The 18,834-nt window shown below is 42.5% G+C and overlaps 2 protein-coding genes across 3 annotated transcripts in view; one reads left to right on the forward strand and one right to left on the reverse strand.

Moving 5' to 3' along the window:
• COL4A6 (collagen type IV alpha 6 chain) overlaps nucleotides 1–2,105 on the reverse strand; it is a 123,341-nt gene extending 121,236 nt beyond the window's left edge. For both annotated transcript variants that reach the window (XR_011699018.1, XM_071569132.1), the window contains exons 1-2: nucleotides 2,003–2,105; nucleotides 1,875–1,923 (exon numbers count right to left, since the gene is read on the reverse strand). Coding sequence is in view for 1 of the 2 variants with exons in the window: in XM_071569132.1 (XP_071425233.1) it covers nucleotides 1,875–1,923; nucleotides 2,003–2,016 (63 nt within the window). In the remaining variant the exon portion in view is untranslated. The remainder of the gene's footprint in view (nucleotides 1–1,874; nucleotides 1,924–2,002) is intronic.
• Nucleotides 2,106–2,487: 382 nt separating this feature from the next.
• COL4A5 (collagen type IV alpha 5 chain) overlaps nucleotides 2,488–18,834 on the forward strand; it is a 78,742-nt gene continuing 62,395 nt past the window's right edge. The window contains exon 1 of the mRNA XM_071569134.1: nucleotides 2,488–2,825. Within this exon, the coding sequence (XP_071425235.1) occupies nucleotides 2,736–2,825 (90 nt within the window). The 5' untranslated portion in view covers nucleotides 2,488–2,735. The remainder of the gene's footprint in view (nucleotides 2,826–18,834) is intronic.

Here is an 18,834-nt window from a genome sequence, read left to right on the forward strand (position 1 = left end):
TCAAGAAATGTTTCAGAGACCCTGATTTTCCTAAAAAAGCTCTGCTAACTGCAAGTTCAATGACCAGTACTTTCTCTTAACAACTTACTTCATGCTGGAAAGGTGTTAGGATATGTTTTTACACCAGTGATACTAGAAAGTCACTAACCTACTGTTGAATCTGAAGTTGCCAAAACATAGTTTTAATCTTCCCTATTGGACATGTTTGACAGCCTTTTTAATAAAAATCATTAAATCCATTAACTGCTTAGACATAGAGAGCAATATTTCTGATACTTTTTCATACTTTTAGACTGATTACACAGCAAATAAGATGTTGATTGTTTTCTAACCCTGAAGAAAACTGTCAGGAAGACTTAGAAATAGCATGTAGATGTTAATCTTACTCACTGCAATAGACTCATTGACAGAGTCCCTTTATGGGCAACAAGAGATGTTAAAGACCTAACAGAAATATGACTGCTTAAAAGATGTGTTTTCCAACAGGTAGGAAGCAAAGCTGAATAATTAAAAATCTGCTGTCACTTACATCTTCATCAATCAGGAATCATTTCACTGTCATATTACATCAATTCATAAAAAATATAACAAAATATGGCACATTTGCCTAAAGAGCCTTTAAAATACTTGGTTTATAAAAGTCAATTCCACTGAGATTCCTCTACAGCAAGAACTCTCAGAAGAACAGTTCTTGGTTTTGTTGAATAAAATTCTCTAATCTTTTAATCTTTGAGAAGATTAGAGCTTGTAACTACCACCTGATCAGGATGATGAAATTCTACTAGTGCAATTGATTATGAAAAATGCAAAACAGAATCAAGCCTTTCATATTTAAGAAAAGTATAAACCCCTCTGCTATTAAAAGCCTTTTCAAGAGTTCTTCTCAGTTGTACAGAAAAGTTCTAAATCCTTAAAATTTTAATCAAAAGCAGCAGAAAAACACTGTCTGACAAGTCAAGCCCCTGTTTTAAACTAGTTTTGTTAGAAATCTGTTAGAAGTTGAATGGAAATAAACTTGCTTAAAACATATTATACTACCTCCATTAATTCACTATCCACACCACAAATATTATTGCACAATCTTAATTTACATTACACTACAACAGAGACTTTTTTTAACTGCTGACTTTACATGAGTTGGACACTTAATTTAGGCTACAGACTTTCCAAAGGACTCTTTTATTCACTAGCTGAGTGGGCTAACAATTGCAGCATCCCAGTTGAAGAAAATCTAATATAACATGAAAAAGAAGAAAATGAGAAACATTTAAAAAGCCTGCAATCCTCTACTAATCTGTTTAAACATTAATTAGGAATAGCGAGAGAAAATCCATATTTATGTCATAAAATTCTCACTGACAGATCATAAAGTCATTGCTTCTGTATACCAACTTGGAATTTAAAACACATTTACTAATCCATAGTCATGAACCGTGATACAACATTTAACAGCTCAATCCTTTAATTTCTCACATCACTTTTACTTAGTTATGATGTGTTCCCGACAGCATCCCTTGCGAACAAGGACCTAGAGGGTCTGCTTTTAACAGGAAAGTTTGAGAAGGGGCTAAAGAGGAACGAAAGGCAGTCAGTTGCAAAGTGAGTCACTGATCCCGCTTCCAGACCCCGAAAGCTGTTACACCGCGCACAGCTGGTCTTACACCCCAGCCTACTTTACAGAACTAGTCAAAGTCGAGCCGATGAAGGGCACAAAGGAGCTCCGGAGCAGAGGTGCACGGCAATTAAAAACAAATCCTCGCATCTTTCCGAGGGGGCGGGGAGGTGTCCGTTCTCTGGCCGAAGGATGCCCCAACCGCGACAGGATTGACCAGGCACGTTCACCTCCAGCGAGCGCTGGACCTGCACGCACTTACCGCACTCGCCAGCTCCGCGCCCAGACAGAGGAGCAGCAGCACCAGCGCCCTGCGGGGAGGCAAAGGGGACAGAGTCACGGTGGGGAGCAGGGACACCGCGGGGAGCGGGGCCGCGCCTCGGCACTCACCCTGCGCGCCCCATGGCCCGGGCAGCCCGCGGGGAGGAAGAGGAGAGTCCGCCGTCACCCGCGGCGGGCAGGGCACGGTGCGGCCGCTCCGCGGGCTCCTTCCCCCGCGACGGCGGATCACCGAGGGCGCCTCGACCCGGGGGAGCGGCCGGGCTGGGGTCACCAGCGCTGCCCGCTCGCAGTCGGTCACTGCTCGCTTGCCGCTGTGCTCGCAGCGTGCCCGGGCAGGAAGTCTGCGCGGTCTCGGCCGAGGCGTCGCACCTGAGCGGGGCCGGATGGGCCGGGACTCGGCTCGGGCGAGCCCCGCGCCCGCCGCCCGCCCCTCCGGAGGGGCGACCCGGCACTGCCAACAACTCCCCCTTGGCCACACACGCTCACAGAGCGGCTTCCGCTGCAGAAAATAGTCCGGGGTCCAGCCGCCCGCCCGGTGGAGGTGCGGGGCGGGGAGAGGCGGCGCCCGCCCTTCGAGCCGACAAAACCGCGGCGCCCGGGGGCAGGGCGGCGGGGGATCGCAGCCCCCTCAGAGCGCAGCGGCAGCGCGCCCCACACCGCCCCCGGAGCGGAGGAATACTGTAGTCCCGGGAGGACTTGAGCTAGGGGAAGCGGGCGAGTGCGGCAGAGGGGCGGGCGCTGCCATCGGGGCGGCCGGCGGGAGCCGCCTGCAGGAGCTGCGCTGCCCCGCCGGGCTATGCCCCCGCCGCAGGGCCGGCCCCGGAGCGCCTGAGCCGGAGGGATGGAGCCGCGGTGGCGGAGCTGCAGCCTGGCCGCCGGCTGCCTGGTGCTGCTGCTGGGGTGCTGGGGGCCGCAGGAGGCGGCGGCGGCGGTGAGTGCGGGGCGCCCTCCTTGTGCTGCCCGGGTGCTGTCCCTGCCGGGCGCGGCCGCCCCGGGGGAGCCTCGAGGGGAAGATTTGGAGCCTGTTCGAAGATGGGATGGCTGAGGGTGGGCTCGCCCTGACAGGAGCCCGGCGGCGGCGAGGCCGGGCCGCGCGGGAGGGTCTCTGGGCTGCCCGCAGGTGTCGGGGCTCCAGGGCGGCCCCTGCCCGCACGGAGCCCCCGGTGCTGCTGCCGTCGGGCCGGGTCTGCGCTGGACCCGCGTGCTGCCCGCACGGACAGGACCCGCTGCGGGGAGGCAGGAGGCGACCGGGAGTGCGCGGCGCGAGCAGCCCGGGGGAGCTTTGTGCGGGCTCTGAACTCGCTGTTCCTCCGGGACAAAGGAGGAGTGATTCGCCCCTGCTTCTCCCTCCAAAGGACCTTTGGGAAGGGGTGTCTGCGCTCTTGCTGCTGAGCCATCACCTGCAGCCCTGAGTCGCACCTGGACGTGGCGCGAGTTGGAGGCATTGGGCATGGCTTGCCGGAGTACTGTGCCTCAGACTGGGGCTCAGTTTTCCAGAGTTGTACTCTGCTTTCTTAAAAACCCAAGTTGGGGTGCTAACGGAGATGGTAAATGTGTGCAGTGTGGCAGGGAGCGCATAGTAAGCGGGCTGGAGAATTTTGGTCTCTTGAGAGAGGGATGCTGTTCCAGCTTCTCTGGAGTGGCAGGGCCTTGAAACCGGGAGATGGGAGAGGTGATCCCTAGCTTTAGGTTTCGAGGTCCTGGACTAAGACCTCTCTCTATTAACAAGTGGGGAAATTAACTAAAAAGGCTGGTGAAACTATCTAAAAGGCTCACAGTTTATCATGGGTTAATTTCAGATTTTACAGTCTTTTAATTTTTTTAAGTTTACTTGGGAAGGGTAATGAGTCCAGATTTCTGTTTAGAATTACTCTCTAGTTGAAAAGTCATAATATGTTACAGTAAGAAGTGTAGAGTACATTTCTGCAACTCCCCCCCTCCCTTCAATTTTGTAGTTGGAGCTGACAAAATCTTACTTGTCTTGAACTCTCCTTTGAAGTGCATTCCTTTACAGTGAAACTTTGTAGACCTTTCATCTGCCCCTTGAAAAAGCAAAGACCAGCCATAATATACTTCCTTCCTCTTCTACCCCCCCTTGTTACCGTGCCCAGGTGGGAACCCAAGTGTAAGCGATACCACTGTGCCACCAGTGCTCGCTGCTGTGGAGCACCGCTTGTCTCCACGTTGTCTGTAGCACCAGTTCTGCTACTCTGTTCAGTACAACCTCACCCCGGGTCCCTGCCTTAACTCCCACCATAAAGCAGGACCTAGGTAGTCCTACTTACAGGACTTCACTGTTTAAGCAGATGGCGTTTGAAGATGGGGAGGTTTGTGTGCACAAATGTGGCCCTTTCCTTTCTTCAGGAAAGTATCCAAGCACAGTTCTGTGTGTGCAATTGGTGGGAATCTGGGGGATCTGAGAAGGGAACTGTGGTGACTCGGTAGGCAGTCCCCTACCTTGGAAGAAATTAAGAAAGGAGCAAAGAAAACGGTGGAATTTCTGGTTCCTAACACCACCTTGTGCTGCAGCCTCTCTTTTAGGATTTGCAATGAGATAAGATTAACTGAAGACTCAAGGGCTAGTGGGGGTTGGGGAAAGAGAGATGCCTCTGTTCCAATCTATATAAATCCCACTGCTCTATAGTCATAAGGGTCTAAATGGTTTTCTCAACACTCTGGTGTTCTGATGTTCTTGAATATTGTGTGATAACACTAAATGATGCTGATCCCTACTAAAGAGGATCAGCAGTTTATTCCTCCCATTGTCAGAAAGGATTGACTAAATGCTGTAGCAGTATGCTTGATACTCACTGTCTCTTCTGCGAATTTTGTTATGGGACCTTCTGTCAGAACCTTCCCCCCAACTGCATAAATTTTGTGGGATGACTGTAAGTCATTCTGGTGTCTTTATTCAAATAATGTCTGCAATTGTTATTCAGCATTGTAATGCACATTTCAAATTAAAAGGTGTACCTTCTTTGCCCCACGTTATTTTAACAGTGTGTATGGCTGTGATCACTTACAAAGTGACAGAATGTAGTTGAGAGGCATTTGCTGATGTGCACATCATAGGGAAATCCCTCTAGTGAAAAACCCACAGTATTTCATGTTCTGATTTTATTGGTGGATTTTCATAGCCCACAGTCTAAACTTGGTGAGTGGTATTAGATCATGCTGTGCAGTCTCATGCAGACCCAGTGTAGCATGAAGAGTGTACCTACTGATGAACAGTGTAAAAGTAACTGGGAGTCTCAGAATGGTATTACTTCAGAGATGGAGAATGAATGAGGTGAAGGATGGTATCATCAATACATCAAGTGATTTCAAGTTAGAGTATTAAAAAAAGAAGTGCTTATTTGTTGCATGCTTTCAGCAAAGAATATGAGTCCTTATAATACATGTTAACAGACAATATTGTTGCCCAAGTGCCCTGCTGAATTTAATGTAAATCTACATATATGCATATAAGCCAGTTAACTCTTTTATAAGCAGATTTTGTTTACCCCCCTCTCTTGGCAGGTTTACACTTGCACTGTGTTATAATGAAGTGATTGCAAGTTGTGACTGGGACATCTCTTTAATTAAAGAACATAAATGGGCTAGATTCTTGAATTGTGCTATTTATGAAACTCACTTGAAGTTAGTAACTGTCTATTGGTTTATATTGAAAAACATTTCCCTCATAGTTAAGGCCTAGATTTAAGTAGACTTTGTCAGCCCAAAAGTTATTAAAAATGAAATAGTTTCTGCAATGTCTTTTTTCCTTGGCTTCCATTATAATTCCAGTTTGACATGAAGCACAGGGCTGAAAACAGTTGTTCAAATATGGTAAGGTAGGCTGGCAAGATGGGTATCATTTCTGTTTAAGGAAGTCATGTATTATTTGTGAAAGTTCTCTAAGTTTAGTTGAGAGTGTTTTTCCTTTCAAAGGTTACCATATATATAAATATGTGGCACCATGTCATTAATTACAATGTCCTTGATTAATATTTTTAATTTATAAGTGATGGTCAGCTGTGTTTCTTGTGTTTGTCCTAACTATTTTATCATGGCAGTGGTAGTTCTTATTATTTTCCATTTCATAACTGGCAGTGGCTCTTTCTAGTTACAAAAGCTAGGTCTGTAAAAGCAGAAAGAAATGGATGCTGGCTTTAGGATTCAGAAAGTATTTCATCCTGAAATTCCGTGGATGTGTCTTGATTAGTCATGCACAAGACTTGGTTTTATAACATCAAGGCTCAAGCCCTTCTGCTTGCAACTTGTCATTTGTCATGTGCTTGGATTTTGACCTTTCACAGCTTTCAGTTAAAGACATATAGGAAAAGTTATATCTCAAGTTGGGTACTGGCATGTACTAAAATACGAACAAATCCAAGAAGTCCTGAATGAAACAGAATATAAAAGCTATTTGGACCATAATGGAGTCTCTTGCAGCTATGTGTACAAAATCATTATGTATTTTAATCAGTTATTCCACATCATGGAAATGCTGATATTTCAGTGGAACTTCCTGGGCTTTCATTTTCCTGAATGAATGAATCTAATCACTGAAAGCTATTATTAGTTACCTTTTTCAGAGCAGAAAGGCAAATTTTCCTAGGACAAAGCATTATTTAATTTATTTAACAGTAAATGTAAATTTTTTTAGTGATTTTTTCCTTTTTTTTCCCAGTATGAACAAGCAATGATACTTACTGCAATTAGTTTGCTGCTGTTGGGTTTACTAAAACCTGTGGAAACGTTTTTCTATATTTTACAAAGCAACTGAAAACATCAGTAACATCCCAGCAAATCTAATGTGCATATTTTCAAACAGGCAAAGTGAGGTATCTGCTCCACACTCACAGTGAAGATGCACTGAGCGTTTTTACCTGTCATTCACTGAGATTAAAGTGCCTCCTTCTCCAGTTGTCTTGGTTGTGTAAACTCTCCACAGATATCACCACAGAACAAGATGCCCAGATAACACTCACTCACATGTTCTAGGAATAGTGTTGCACAAGTGCTCTGAGTGGAAGTGTGGAAAGCAGCCTCTGCCAGTGGTGATGCCACACAAATTGCTTTGAGTCAAGACACTTTTCGCTTGTCTGTTTCTTAAGGCCACGTGGACTTTGTAAAAACGGCTGCGGGGCTTTGAGGTTCTTGCTGGATGCAGGTTTGCTGATCTGGTGTTGACAGCAGACTTTTCAGAGCTGTAAGCCATCTTTTCTCAGGACTACCTGAAACAAAACTTGCTCACAAGCTATAGTAGTGATACACTTTTAAGAATCTTTAGGCAGCATCCTTTGACCTCCTGTGAAAGTTTTGCAGTGTGATTAAACCTTATTAAATATCATTGGTACAGTGCAGCTTCTGAAAAAGGTGATGTGCTGAGCATTCTGGTTATGTAACTGTTAAGTGTGTGGAGGAAAAGCTTCAATGTAATGTGAAATTATCATCAGAATAAACATAGCTGAGCTGAAGAGGAAAGGGTCCTGTTTAAAAAAAAAGACATTTGATGCTTATTTTTAAAAAAAATTGCTTTGCAATTGATTGAGTCTTTATTGGAAAACTTGTTATGAGGAGCTGCAAGAAGCAAAAACTGGGTGATGTGATCTTAATTTTAGGAGAGATGGATAAAGGGCAAATAGATAATTGCAAAGTTGTGCTACATATTTTACATTTTAGCTTAAATCTGTTAATTCTTTAGTCTCTCCTGAAAGGTGTGTTAGGAGTCAGAAAGAAAGCAGCTTTACAGCTATGGATTTCAGGTTCCCTTGAAGGCTCTCGGTTATTGCAGCTCTGCTTTTGGATTTCTTTGTCTCCTCCAATTTGGAGGGGAAGGGAAATAGTTTAGTCTCTCAGCTGTATTTTGTTTCTTTTACCTAATCTCTACAGAGTATTAAAATGTCAGAGTTGAATTTCAATCTCTTCTCTCACCAGCACTGTAAAAGGCATCTCTGTGCAATGCACTTGGCTAATTTACTTTTGGTTCTACTTTATTATCTAAAAAATGGTTCCTTTCATTGAGGCATAGCTGGACCTGCACAACCATCCTACTCCAGTCTAACAGGACCCCGGTGCGTGTTAGATAAGCTTTGCTACTGCAGCTCAGCTGAACCCCTGCTTTCCCTCCCAGCTTTTCCCAAGGTAAGCACAGGTCTATTGACTTCCCTGGCTGAAAACAGCCTAAGTCTTTTTGCCAGTGTCTGTGTCTGTCAGAACTTTCTGCTGAAATATATTAAACATGTTGTAAAGTGTTTTTTTTCTAGGACTTCCTTTAGTTGTTAGCAAGGTAAAATTTAGTTTTGAACAACACCATTAAAAAAGAGAAAAATATGCTATTTATTTATTACTGCTTCCTAGGGAATTTAGATGCTTTTAGAAACCTGACTTGTACAATCCTTGGTTGTAGCTGAGGTCTATGCATGTGGTAGACACCCTTTTTCCAAAAGGAACAGTGAGCAAGGAGGAAATCCTTGGTGTGTGTTCAAATGTTTCACTTGTATGAAACTAGGACTTTAATCTCTTGACAGCTTTCTCTGCTGTAGAAGTTGCGTCTCTCACCTCCTTGTGTTATATTTGGAGTTGTATTTCTGTTATAAGATCACCTTATTGACTCTGGTAGAAGAAACAGAGGTTTGGCTTGTCCCCTTGCAGCACAGACCTGCCTGAGGGCCATGGCAAATGAGGAGCAAAGCTGGAGTGGAATGGCTTCAATTCAGACATTAAGACTCTAGAGCCATTCACCAAAGATGAAGCTTCATAGAGGCCCTTCAGCTCAGCAGGTTTTAGGAACTGCTGCTGTAAGTAACAGATGTTGCAGTATCTTTTTAGTACTTTTATACAGAAAATGAAGCAGAGCTATGCAGACTTTTCTTTCTAGCTTACTTTTCGGTTTGACTGCCTTTTTATGTAGCTACTGGGCTAGACAAAAATGCAGAACTTTATTATGCAAAACATAAAATTTGGCCTTATTTGACAACCACAGTGCTAAAGTGAAGCAGCCTACAACATTTGTACTGAGCCCTTGAAATATAATTCAAAACTCAGCGCTATTACAGGTCATTAGCAAGATGTTTGGAACAATCAGTTGCCAATGGGTGCTGGGTTTTTGCTTTCCTGTGGTGCTACAGGCTGGCAATCTTTTGTCCCTGTTATGGACTACTTCATGCTGTTCTTATGGTCGGAGTCTTCTACTTTTCTGTCTTATTCTAGAAAGATGCAGCTTATGTGTCTTAGTCTGTACTAAGCAGTAACTTAATTTGTATCACAGTATAAATGTGTGATGCAAAACTGGTGACTTGGAATCCAGGGCTACTTAAAACTAGCCAGGGAAATTAAGAATTATTTTGATGATATACACTGGACTTCTCTGTATCTCTAATATTCTGTAGATGTCAAAAGTTTACAGTATATTGAGAACAGTTATTTTTATTTGTGTCTATTCTGGTTCCTGTCCACTCTAACTCCTGCATCCTGTGTGGAAAATATAGCAAGCATTAGTTATTAACTACATAAAGCTGTCAAACTTTAGCATTGATTAATTCAACAATTATATCTGATTTTTTTGTACTCACCTTGTTAGCAATGAAGGCTAATCTTCCTTCATAAAGACAGTGTGTTTTTTTCATGAGTTGTCAATATATTCCTTTCCAGCATCAGTGTGTGTCTGTTAAATACAACATTGATTCTTCAAATGCAAATCTTAATGTACTTGAATCCCCCAGGGTCTGATAGAGAGGAAGAAAATGACCCCCTTGGGCAATGAACTGCACTCTTTCTACACCTTGAATTAAAGTAGCAATTATTAAAACCCACAATTAAATTGCTTTACTTAAAGCAATGAAAACTAACGTGACTTGCAGGCAAGGTTAGACAAGCCTTCAGCTCCCAGAAAATTTGATTTCCTGACAAGATATGCCACTGCAAAGTAATGTTTGGGTGAAGGAGCTTATGAAGTCAGTTTAAAAACCTTTAAAAATAATCCTTTCTATGAGGCAGTGATTTTTCTTGAGTCAACTTACTTTGAAACAACCTGTTACACAGAAAGACAGCAGAAGCCATTGTTTCTGAAAGGCAAAGCAATTTCTAGCTGTCATTCAGACAATGTAGATTGACTATCGTAGAAAATACTTATTCTGAATTAGTTTAAGAACACTTCTCTGGTGTATTCAGCCTTAAAGGGCAAATTCAGAAGGAAAAGGAGGCTTCTTCACTGCACTGAAAAATGCAAATTTGTGTTTGACTTCACTTTATCTTTTCATCTAATCACAGTGTAGTCAGATGTGGGGGGAAACTTTGAGATTTCTGCAAAACCATTACTTTTAATTCTTAAATCATTAAATATTTAAATCAACAAGGAGAAAATCCAAAGAGGATGAGAAGTTGCAAGGGTTGAGTGTGTTTTGTTATGGTAGTTTAACTTCCAATATTCATTTGGTCCTTTCTTAATAGGGAAAGTGCCATGAAAATCACTATTTTTGCATCCTAAGTGAATCTAAAAAATTTCTTAACTTTTAGGCTTGAATGAGAAAATGCTTCATGACAGGTCTAGTCATTCTTAGGAAATGTGTATTTTTATGATATTGACATACTGAACCCCAAAGCTGGAGACTTTTAGTAATTCTGTTGTCTTTCCCTATGCTTGACAGGAGAGACTAAGCCTAAAAAGTAGTATTGGGTTTGCATAGCAAGGTTTTGGTCATGTGAGGGGGTATGAGAAGCTGCCAAAAGCTGCCCCACTGTCCAGTAGAGCCAAAGCCAACTGGTCCAGGATAGAAACGCTGCTGGCCAGAGCTGAGCCCATCAGCAATGGTGGTGGCACCGCTGGGATGGCATATTTAAGATGGGAGAAGACACTGCTGTACAACAGCAGCCAGGAAGAGAGGAGTGAGACTGTCTGAGAGCATTGGCTCTGCAGACACCAAGGTCAAGCAGAAGGAGGGGCAGGTGTTCCAGCAGCCAGAGCAGATTCCCCTGCAGCCCATGGTGCAGCCCATGATGAGGCAGCCGTGCCCCTGCAGCCCATGGGGGTCCATGGTGGAGTGGATGGATGCCCAGAGGCTGTGACCCCATGGGAAGCTCATGTTGGAGCAGGCTCTTGGCAGGGCCTGCAACCCTATGTTGAGAGAAGCTCATGCTAGAACAGGTTTGCTGGCAGGACTTGTGACCCCATGGGGGAACCCACACTGGAGAGCAGCCTGATCTGGAAGAACTGCACTCTGTGGAAGGGATCCATGCTGGAGAAGTTTGTGGAGCACTCTCTTGTAGGAGGGACCCCACACTGGAGGGACGGGTGTGAGGAGTTCTCCCTCTAAGGTAGAAGGAGCAGCAGAGACCTCATATGATGAACTGACCACAACATCTCTGTGCTGCTGGGGGGTAGGAGGTGGAGAAACAGGAGTGAGGTTAAGCCTGGAAAAAGTGAGGCAGGGCCCAAGGTGTTTGAAGGTCTGGGTTTTATTTCTTGTTACCCTACTCTGACTTTTGATTTGCAATAAAATCTTTCCCTGAGTCAAGTCTGTATTGCCTGTGGCAACAATTGCTGAGTGATCTCTCCCTCCTTGTCTTGACCCATAAGCCTCTTATTGTATTTTCTCTTTCCTGTCCAGCTGAGGAGTGATAGTGAGACTTGATGAGTACCTGACATCCAGCCAAAGTTAACACAGCACAAAACTATTGCTGGATTTAACAATGAATAATTTTACTTAGATAACAAAATTAAAAAGTACTAGTATTCCAAGCTTGTAATTTATTGTAGAGTCATAGTAAAACTTTGACTGCAAGTATAATCCTTCTCCTCTGGAGTAGAGATTAGATGACCTCTTACTCAAAGCAGAGCTATCTGGAATTTCTCTGTTTGTTCTGATAGTTGCCGACTAAAAGGACATTGAAACTGTATCTTCTGTTCCAAACCTCGCTTGCTGTCAAAACTTAGTGCAAAGGCTCCATATTGAGTGCTTGTAATTAACCTACTGGTTACTGCAGGACACTGAGAATATATCACAAACTTGAAGCAGGTTATCTTGTTGAAATATTTTCAGCTCCAAATAGCACTTGTGGGAGCTGGTATATTCCCTAAAACGGGCTGCCTCAGGGAATGCTTTCCTTTAGAGAAAGTGACTTTCTGTTTTGGAATGTGTACAAATGCCAGGGGCTGTTTCTTATTCCTGCCAAGCTTCAGACTGCATCTCTAGTTTTAATAAAACTTGAGAGCTATTTCTTATGAATGGATCTCCTCACTTTAATTATTTTGCTGCGGTGTGGAACCACATGTGCTTTCTTCTTGCCTACTCCCACTTTTTAAATTGACAGTATTTTTGTGTGATATTGCAAAGAAGGCAGCTCAGTGACATCCTGGGACTTGGTCAGAGAATCACCATAATGAGGTGCTTCAGGTTAGATATTGTTAACTTGCTACGAGTAACCTCCATAGGGACTGGGAATAAAATCAGTTGCTGAAGAAAGCAATATCTAAATTTACATGTGTCAAAGTAAGGAAAAGCTTAATGCTTCTACTGAAGACTTCCTCCCTCCCTTCTCTTTCCTTTTGTTCCCCTTTGAAACAAAAGTATAAAGTGCCCTTCCTGCCCCCCTGCACCCTCTTTCTCTGGCACAGATCAGATTTATTTGCCGTTACTGATACAATGTTAAAGCATTGAACATCCAACAAGTTTTTTATGTAAAGATCTGATCTATAGTCCTTTTCGTTAGTTCTTTACATGTACTTAATTTTTTTTTCATGTAACGAATCTCTGAGAAGTGTGACAATTCCCAGGGCATGCTTTCTGTTTAGTGGTGATCAGTGCAATTCAAATGTAATGATTCTCAGAATAATGTAATGTACAGCTTCAAGGTGTAATTTCTCTGATGTAAGGGAGTGAAATCTATTTCTCCTAACCAAGTCTGAGAATCTAATCCCACAATCTGCATGTGCTGGATAGAACATTCACTGAGCAGGAGCCTGCAGCTGTCTTCCAGCATTTTAAAGACAACAAAACCCCCCCTTTTGCTTTGTCCCTGTGAAATAGTCTGTGGGAAATTACTATTGTGGTTCTCCATATCAGTATAAGGTCACTTTTTAATAGGAAGGTGCACCTTGCTCTGAAGCACCTCACTTGAAGTGCCAGTGCTCTAAGGAGACCCTGAGCCATTACTAGCACATGGCCAGGGCTCAAATAAATGCACTTGAGAGGCAAACACTGAGGGTACTCTGTGTCTGCTGAAGTCAAGCATGTGAGTTCCTGAACAGGCATCTGAGAGCTCTCACTAAATATTCAAATTCTGTCAACTTGTGTATTAAAGAAAAGGGCCTCCCAACTCATCAGGTCCTGATGCTGTGTTCTTTTATAAGTGCCTTTGACTTATAGGGTTAGGACAATTGCTTTGTCTCCGTTGCCTCCTTGTTTAACTTGGCCCTCTTCAGTGCCACTTGCTTTTTCAACTTTGATTACCTGAGCGTGGAGAGTAGCTCTTTGTTAGCACTGAGCAGAACAGAGAAAGTGCTGCCTGTAGTGCTCTCTTTAGGTGTTAGAGTGTACACACAGTGTGCTGCTGCCACGGGCATAAACAAAGGATAAAACAGCTTTACCTAGAAGAACCTTGAAGCTATGATACTTGGTCCAAGAACTGAAGGAGAATGGAGTCAATAACCACCTCCACCACAAAAAAATCCCCCAGACACCCACCAAGCTTTAAAGTGAGTTAAGTCTTGTTCTGGCAGTTAAGAGGGTGTGTGCTTCAGATAACATCTCAATGCAATATCCCTGCACAGCCTCTATTCTCCTTACCATCTATACTTGCTTAATCTTTGGTATTAATTTAGAGCTTTCTGTGGTGTCAAAATAGACCAGAGTGGGTTGGATTAATCTGAAATGTTATTCTACTTTGCCTCTCCTTTCTTCAAGGAAGAAGTGGGTTTCTCTACTTGTGTGGTCTGCTTCATGCTTTTGACACTCGAAGGTGCAGTTGTCAGTGACAACTGACTGACATCCATTAACAGGACTCTGGATATGAAGTCTTCTCTGTTGCATGTTATATGGATGAAGGTGAGGAACAGGATGTTTCCTGAGGAATTAGTCTGGAGCCTGTGTCTTTCTTCCATTTTCTTAACCAGGAAAGGGCTGAAAACAGATTGCCATAATGACTGGCATTATGGCTGTATAATACTTGGCTTGGAAGTCTACCTGAGACTTACAGGCTTAACTGGCAGTTTGGTCTAGGTTTGTGTTACATTTGGACATGGTTATAGAAAGTGGCAACATCTAACACCTGTCACATGGGAAAGGTCCTAAATGACTAGTAAATCTTAACCTGTAATGAGTACCATATGGCACTTCTTATTTGCAGCTGGAAAAAATCAGGAAGGCCCAAGAGACTGGTGATTAGAGACTTGTGTGTAAAATAAAAGTAAAACTGAGACTTCCTGAAAAGCAAAGTGGTTTACTGTGCCCTTCCACTGCCTGCCTGCCAGGTGCTCCATGCCGGTGTCTTAGTGCTAGTGGGAGTTGCAGAGATGTGTAGCTGAACAGGCAAAGGTGCAGGCATGCTTAAAACTAACCATTCCTCTCATTGGCTTTGTACTTGCCTAAGGAGTTTGCTTATCATCTATATAAAACTTAGAGGATGGATTGCATTCAGACTTCAGCATTTTGAACTGAAATGAGCAGTAGTGTTGACTGCCTACAAAGGTGGTATGAAACTTGTCCATCCCCAAAGCCTCACATTCCAAAACTGAAAAGTCAGCCAGAGTTACTTTGTTTAGGATGTTTCTCTGTTTATGCTGTATATTTAGATGTTCATGCAGGTGTTCCACTGCCCTCTGAAAAGGGAAATGTGGTGTTTGGCATCTGTCAGTTCATTAACTTGGAGAGGAAATGGGCTGAGAAGACCACCTGTAGTTTACATTCTGTTTTAGTGCTCTTTGCTTGTTGAACTGTTTACCGGGAGGTGCCCTGGCCAAATCTAAACACAGATGCTTTGTAAGATGCTGCCTCTGGATGGCAGCACGAAGGTAGCACATAACCTGAGCTGCTGCTAAAGGAGACTTTTGCCAAGTCATAGAGCCTGATGTGGAGCTGTTAGGATATTTGTGTTCATTAGGATAGAAGTATTTGACTTCTCAGCTCTCTTCAAATTTAGCTTTGAAATGCTTGTGAGAGGGGCAGTAGAGCTTGATATGATTATTTGGCTTTCTTTGTGTCTTGCCCGGTAAAATATACTGCACTAAAGCCCTTTCTCTGTCTTGTGACACCAGCAGACCACAGAAATGTAAGAGTTTTCATGAGTGCTAGGAACTGTCCATGTCCTTTTCCTTGGCTGCACTGGAGTGCAAGGATGGCAGCACTCCTTAAAGCAGAGGGACAACAATCATTTTTGAAGACGGAAGCCTTTGTAGGAAGTAAGAATGAGCTGCTGTGAGTTGCAGGGGCTAACTGTGTTCCTTGTACTGCCTGCTTAAAGTTTCTTCATGTCCTGCAGAGTTGTCAGCTTTTCCCCTCTTAAAGCCAAAGTTTGGGATGAATGAAAGTTAAACAAGTGTTTTGGCTTTCATTCAGTGAAGAGTCTCTAAGTGCAAAAGTTGCCTATAGTTACACTATGTCAGCCAGTCTATGGAAAGATCTGCTGCTGCAAGTATTGCCTTCATTTTAACCAGAAGCTCCTGTGAAAGATTTCCTTTACAGAGAACTGTGTATTAAAGAGCCTTAATTAGTTCAGTTTAAAGCAGTAAAAATCCATATCATTTTAGTACAGGCAGAAAATTTCAGTCATCTTTAGATAAGAGCTCACCTCTGTTTCCTGTAGGACAATACTTCTGATATAGACAAGCTTGTTTTGATTTTTGCGTATTCTGAAGGTAGTCACAGCAAGTTTTTCTTGCTTATAATTTTTGGGGGGGTTTAAATAGTCCTTTAATTACAATGAAATAATGGTAACTGTATTCTAAGAGAAAATTTATTATTTCATAAATTTTTCATATAAGCAGGATATTCATTCAGGGTACAGTAGCTAGTTTAGTGGGTTTCTTACAGTTATGTTTAATTTTATTATTATACTATAAGCTATTCTGGTACCTCAGCAACAAACACCTAGTGCTGCCCCTTAAGAGGATAAAGAAGGGCTGTTTATCCATGAGGTGTTTGAGAGTCTGTTTTTAATCTGTCTCTGGTGTTCTCATTCACAGTGGCCAAAACTGTGGCTACTACAGCAAAGAGCTTCTTCTGCAAGTCTGAACAGGTCTTGTGTTGTGAAGACTTCAAAGAAAGATAATGCCTCAAAGTGCAACAGATTAAATTACATGTCAGAAGTTCCCTTACTTTAAAATAAAATTAAAAAAAAGTTGGTCAAGAACTTCTGCAAACATGTTTTGACTCTTATATTTTACACTATGGAACTTACTGTCTTTGCATCCTTAGGTAGACTGAGGGAAGCAATTCCTCAGAAGGGCATGCAATAGTCTTTGAATGCAGGGTCATTGTTTTAGCAACGTTACTGCATTGTGATGGCTTTGCTGCCAGAGTTGACTTCCCGCAGGTGTTTGAGCACTGAATTGTTATCTGCAGAGCTGTACTACTGTGTAATCCTAAAGAGCACATATGTGAAATCCTAATTAGAACTCACAATAGCAGCTTGTCAAATCCACACAAACCCTTTTGTTTGTTGGTTATAGTTCTGTCCAGGCAAGTGAAAGAAAACTCAGCTTGCTCAAGATAAATGGTGAAATCTTTGACCTGGATGAGCAGTAAATCCTTAATATATAACTGTGCAGGTACTTTGTTACTCAGATCTTGGCAAGCTAATAAATATGAGGATGTTCTTCAGGACCACCACCAAAATAAAGTTTAATCTTTGTGTGACTGGAATTGAAAGACTGAATTTTATTTCCATTATAAATAGAGGTAGGGATAATTGAGTTTGTGACTTGCATGAGAAAGGGTAGTATAGCCATCCTCCTGCAGCAAAGGCATTTGTAACTGGTGCTTTTTTATAGGTTGATTTTGCTGATTTTACTCAGAGTGCATTTCTAACAGAAGAGTCAGTCTTTATATTTATAGGATTATCCAATATTTATTCTCCTTTTTTCTCTGATGTTACACTTAATGCTCCTGACTGGTAAGTTGTCATATTTGAATGAGGAGGGTGATGTAATTAACATTTAGGCAACTCTTATAGCAGCCAGAATAACTGTAAGGTGCAGGATTTGTTCCCTATATATAAGCTTTAATTTAGGATTACATGTTCCACAGTTGTCCAACAGGCAATTGCAATCTCTACTGCAAAAATTCTCTTCTGCCAACCTTAAATCATGAGCAAGAGCAAGCTGGGAATCTGCAGTTTCCACAGCTTTGTGAACTTCTCAGCAGTAAAATTGAATGTGTTTGAGTAAATGTAGATATTGTAGGAATTCCAAGACACCACTTTATTTTACCAAACAGGTGGTCTAGAGACAGACTTGGAGAAATGTGAAGTCCTATTAAATTATTTTCTGGACTAGGAGACTTAAAAACCTGGATTTTTAGCCTAATTACACTTGCATTATTTCTAACCCCTCTCCCCCTCCCCCTTGGCAGTAAAACCCTGGTGGGGCTGATGAATATCATGCTAGAACTTTTTTCCTTCACTCTCTAAAGAAAGAAGGACTGTGTTAACTTCATTACCTGCTCATTGCTAACAAGAGCAGCTGGTTGTGTCGTGCCAGTAAATACTGAGAGACCTGAGGCACTTGATAATCTAAAACTCTAAGGAGCATGTGCTCATTCTATTAACTTTTTATAACACTTGGAGGGAAAGGAAAATATAAAACTGCTATGTGTCCATCCTCAAGCTGAGATTATGTCTTTGAATAACGACAATTCCTTGTCTGAGCAGCTGTACAGTTAAACCTGCTGCAGGTGGAAAGACCTTTAACCAAATCAGAAGCACTTCTGTTACTTGTATCTGTGAAAAGTCGCCAGGATTGAATTGCAAGTTTCAGGTTCAAGAACTGTTAGAGAAGAACTGTGTGCTGTATGGAAACCCTCAAAGATAAATTGCTTTTGAATGGGTTTTATGGCTGGTTCTTCCTTTGACCATTCTAGTGAATGGGAGCCTTAGTAAAACCAAATGATCAAAAGGCTTCATTATATGTATGCAAATAAATCCTAGTGAAGTCATTAGAGAAAAGTATGGGAAGATGCAAATACAGGACACAAACAGCAATAGCAACATAGTGTGACTTGAGTGCATATTTTTTTCTAGCCTTTGCTGCTTGGTCTTTGCTCCTTCCTCACAAACTGTGAAATATTATTCCACTGTTCAGTTGTGCTCCTATCATTAGAGAATGTTGCTGTTTAAAATTTGCTTTAAAATTCTGGCCAATTTTGTTTAGGCAGAGTTATTTCAGTGATTTCTGTGCATCTTTTTCCTGCTAGAGGGAGTTATTCTCACCTGACGAAGTAGCTTACCATTGTGTGGTGTCAAATAACTGTCTGGTTTCCTTCAGGACAACATCTGTTTATCAAGCTGGTGTGTGCGTGTTAATCCCCACACATGTTGCATGCAGAAGCTTGGTGGTCATTTAAACCTCTCAGGGGGTCTTAATGTATTGCAGGCCACACCAGCATTTAAAATCGGTGGCTGTACACAATCAGTTTTTTCATTCTTACTTTACCTCTTGCTGCCATCAGAATGGAGCTGTCAAGGAAGCTTCTGGTCTGTGAGTACAAAGTGCATTGTAGGGCAGGTTCAGTAATGTCACTCTGCTCTTCTAGAAATGGGAGGAGTTATCAAACAGAATTTTGGGTTTGTGATAAAATTATACAGGAGGAGGATGTCAGAATAAAGAAATTGCACTAGTATGTAAATGTTCAATCTATTTCTTATTTCTTTCTCTTATCTAGTTGTTTGATATCTGGATTGAGAATTCAGTTGTAAGCAACCTGGGTTATGTCAAAACTCTTCTGATAGATTGCAAAGGCACC

Source organism: Pithys albifrons, chromosome 14 (assembly GCF_047495875.1).
Source record: "Pithys albifrons albifrons isolate INPA30051 chromosome 14, PitAlb_v1, whole genome shotgun sequence".
In the NCBI taxonomy this organism is placed as follows: domain Eukaryota; kingdom Metazoa; phylum Chordata; class Aves; order Passeriformes; family Thamnophilidae; genus Pithys; species Pithys albifrons.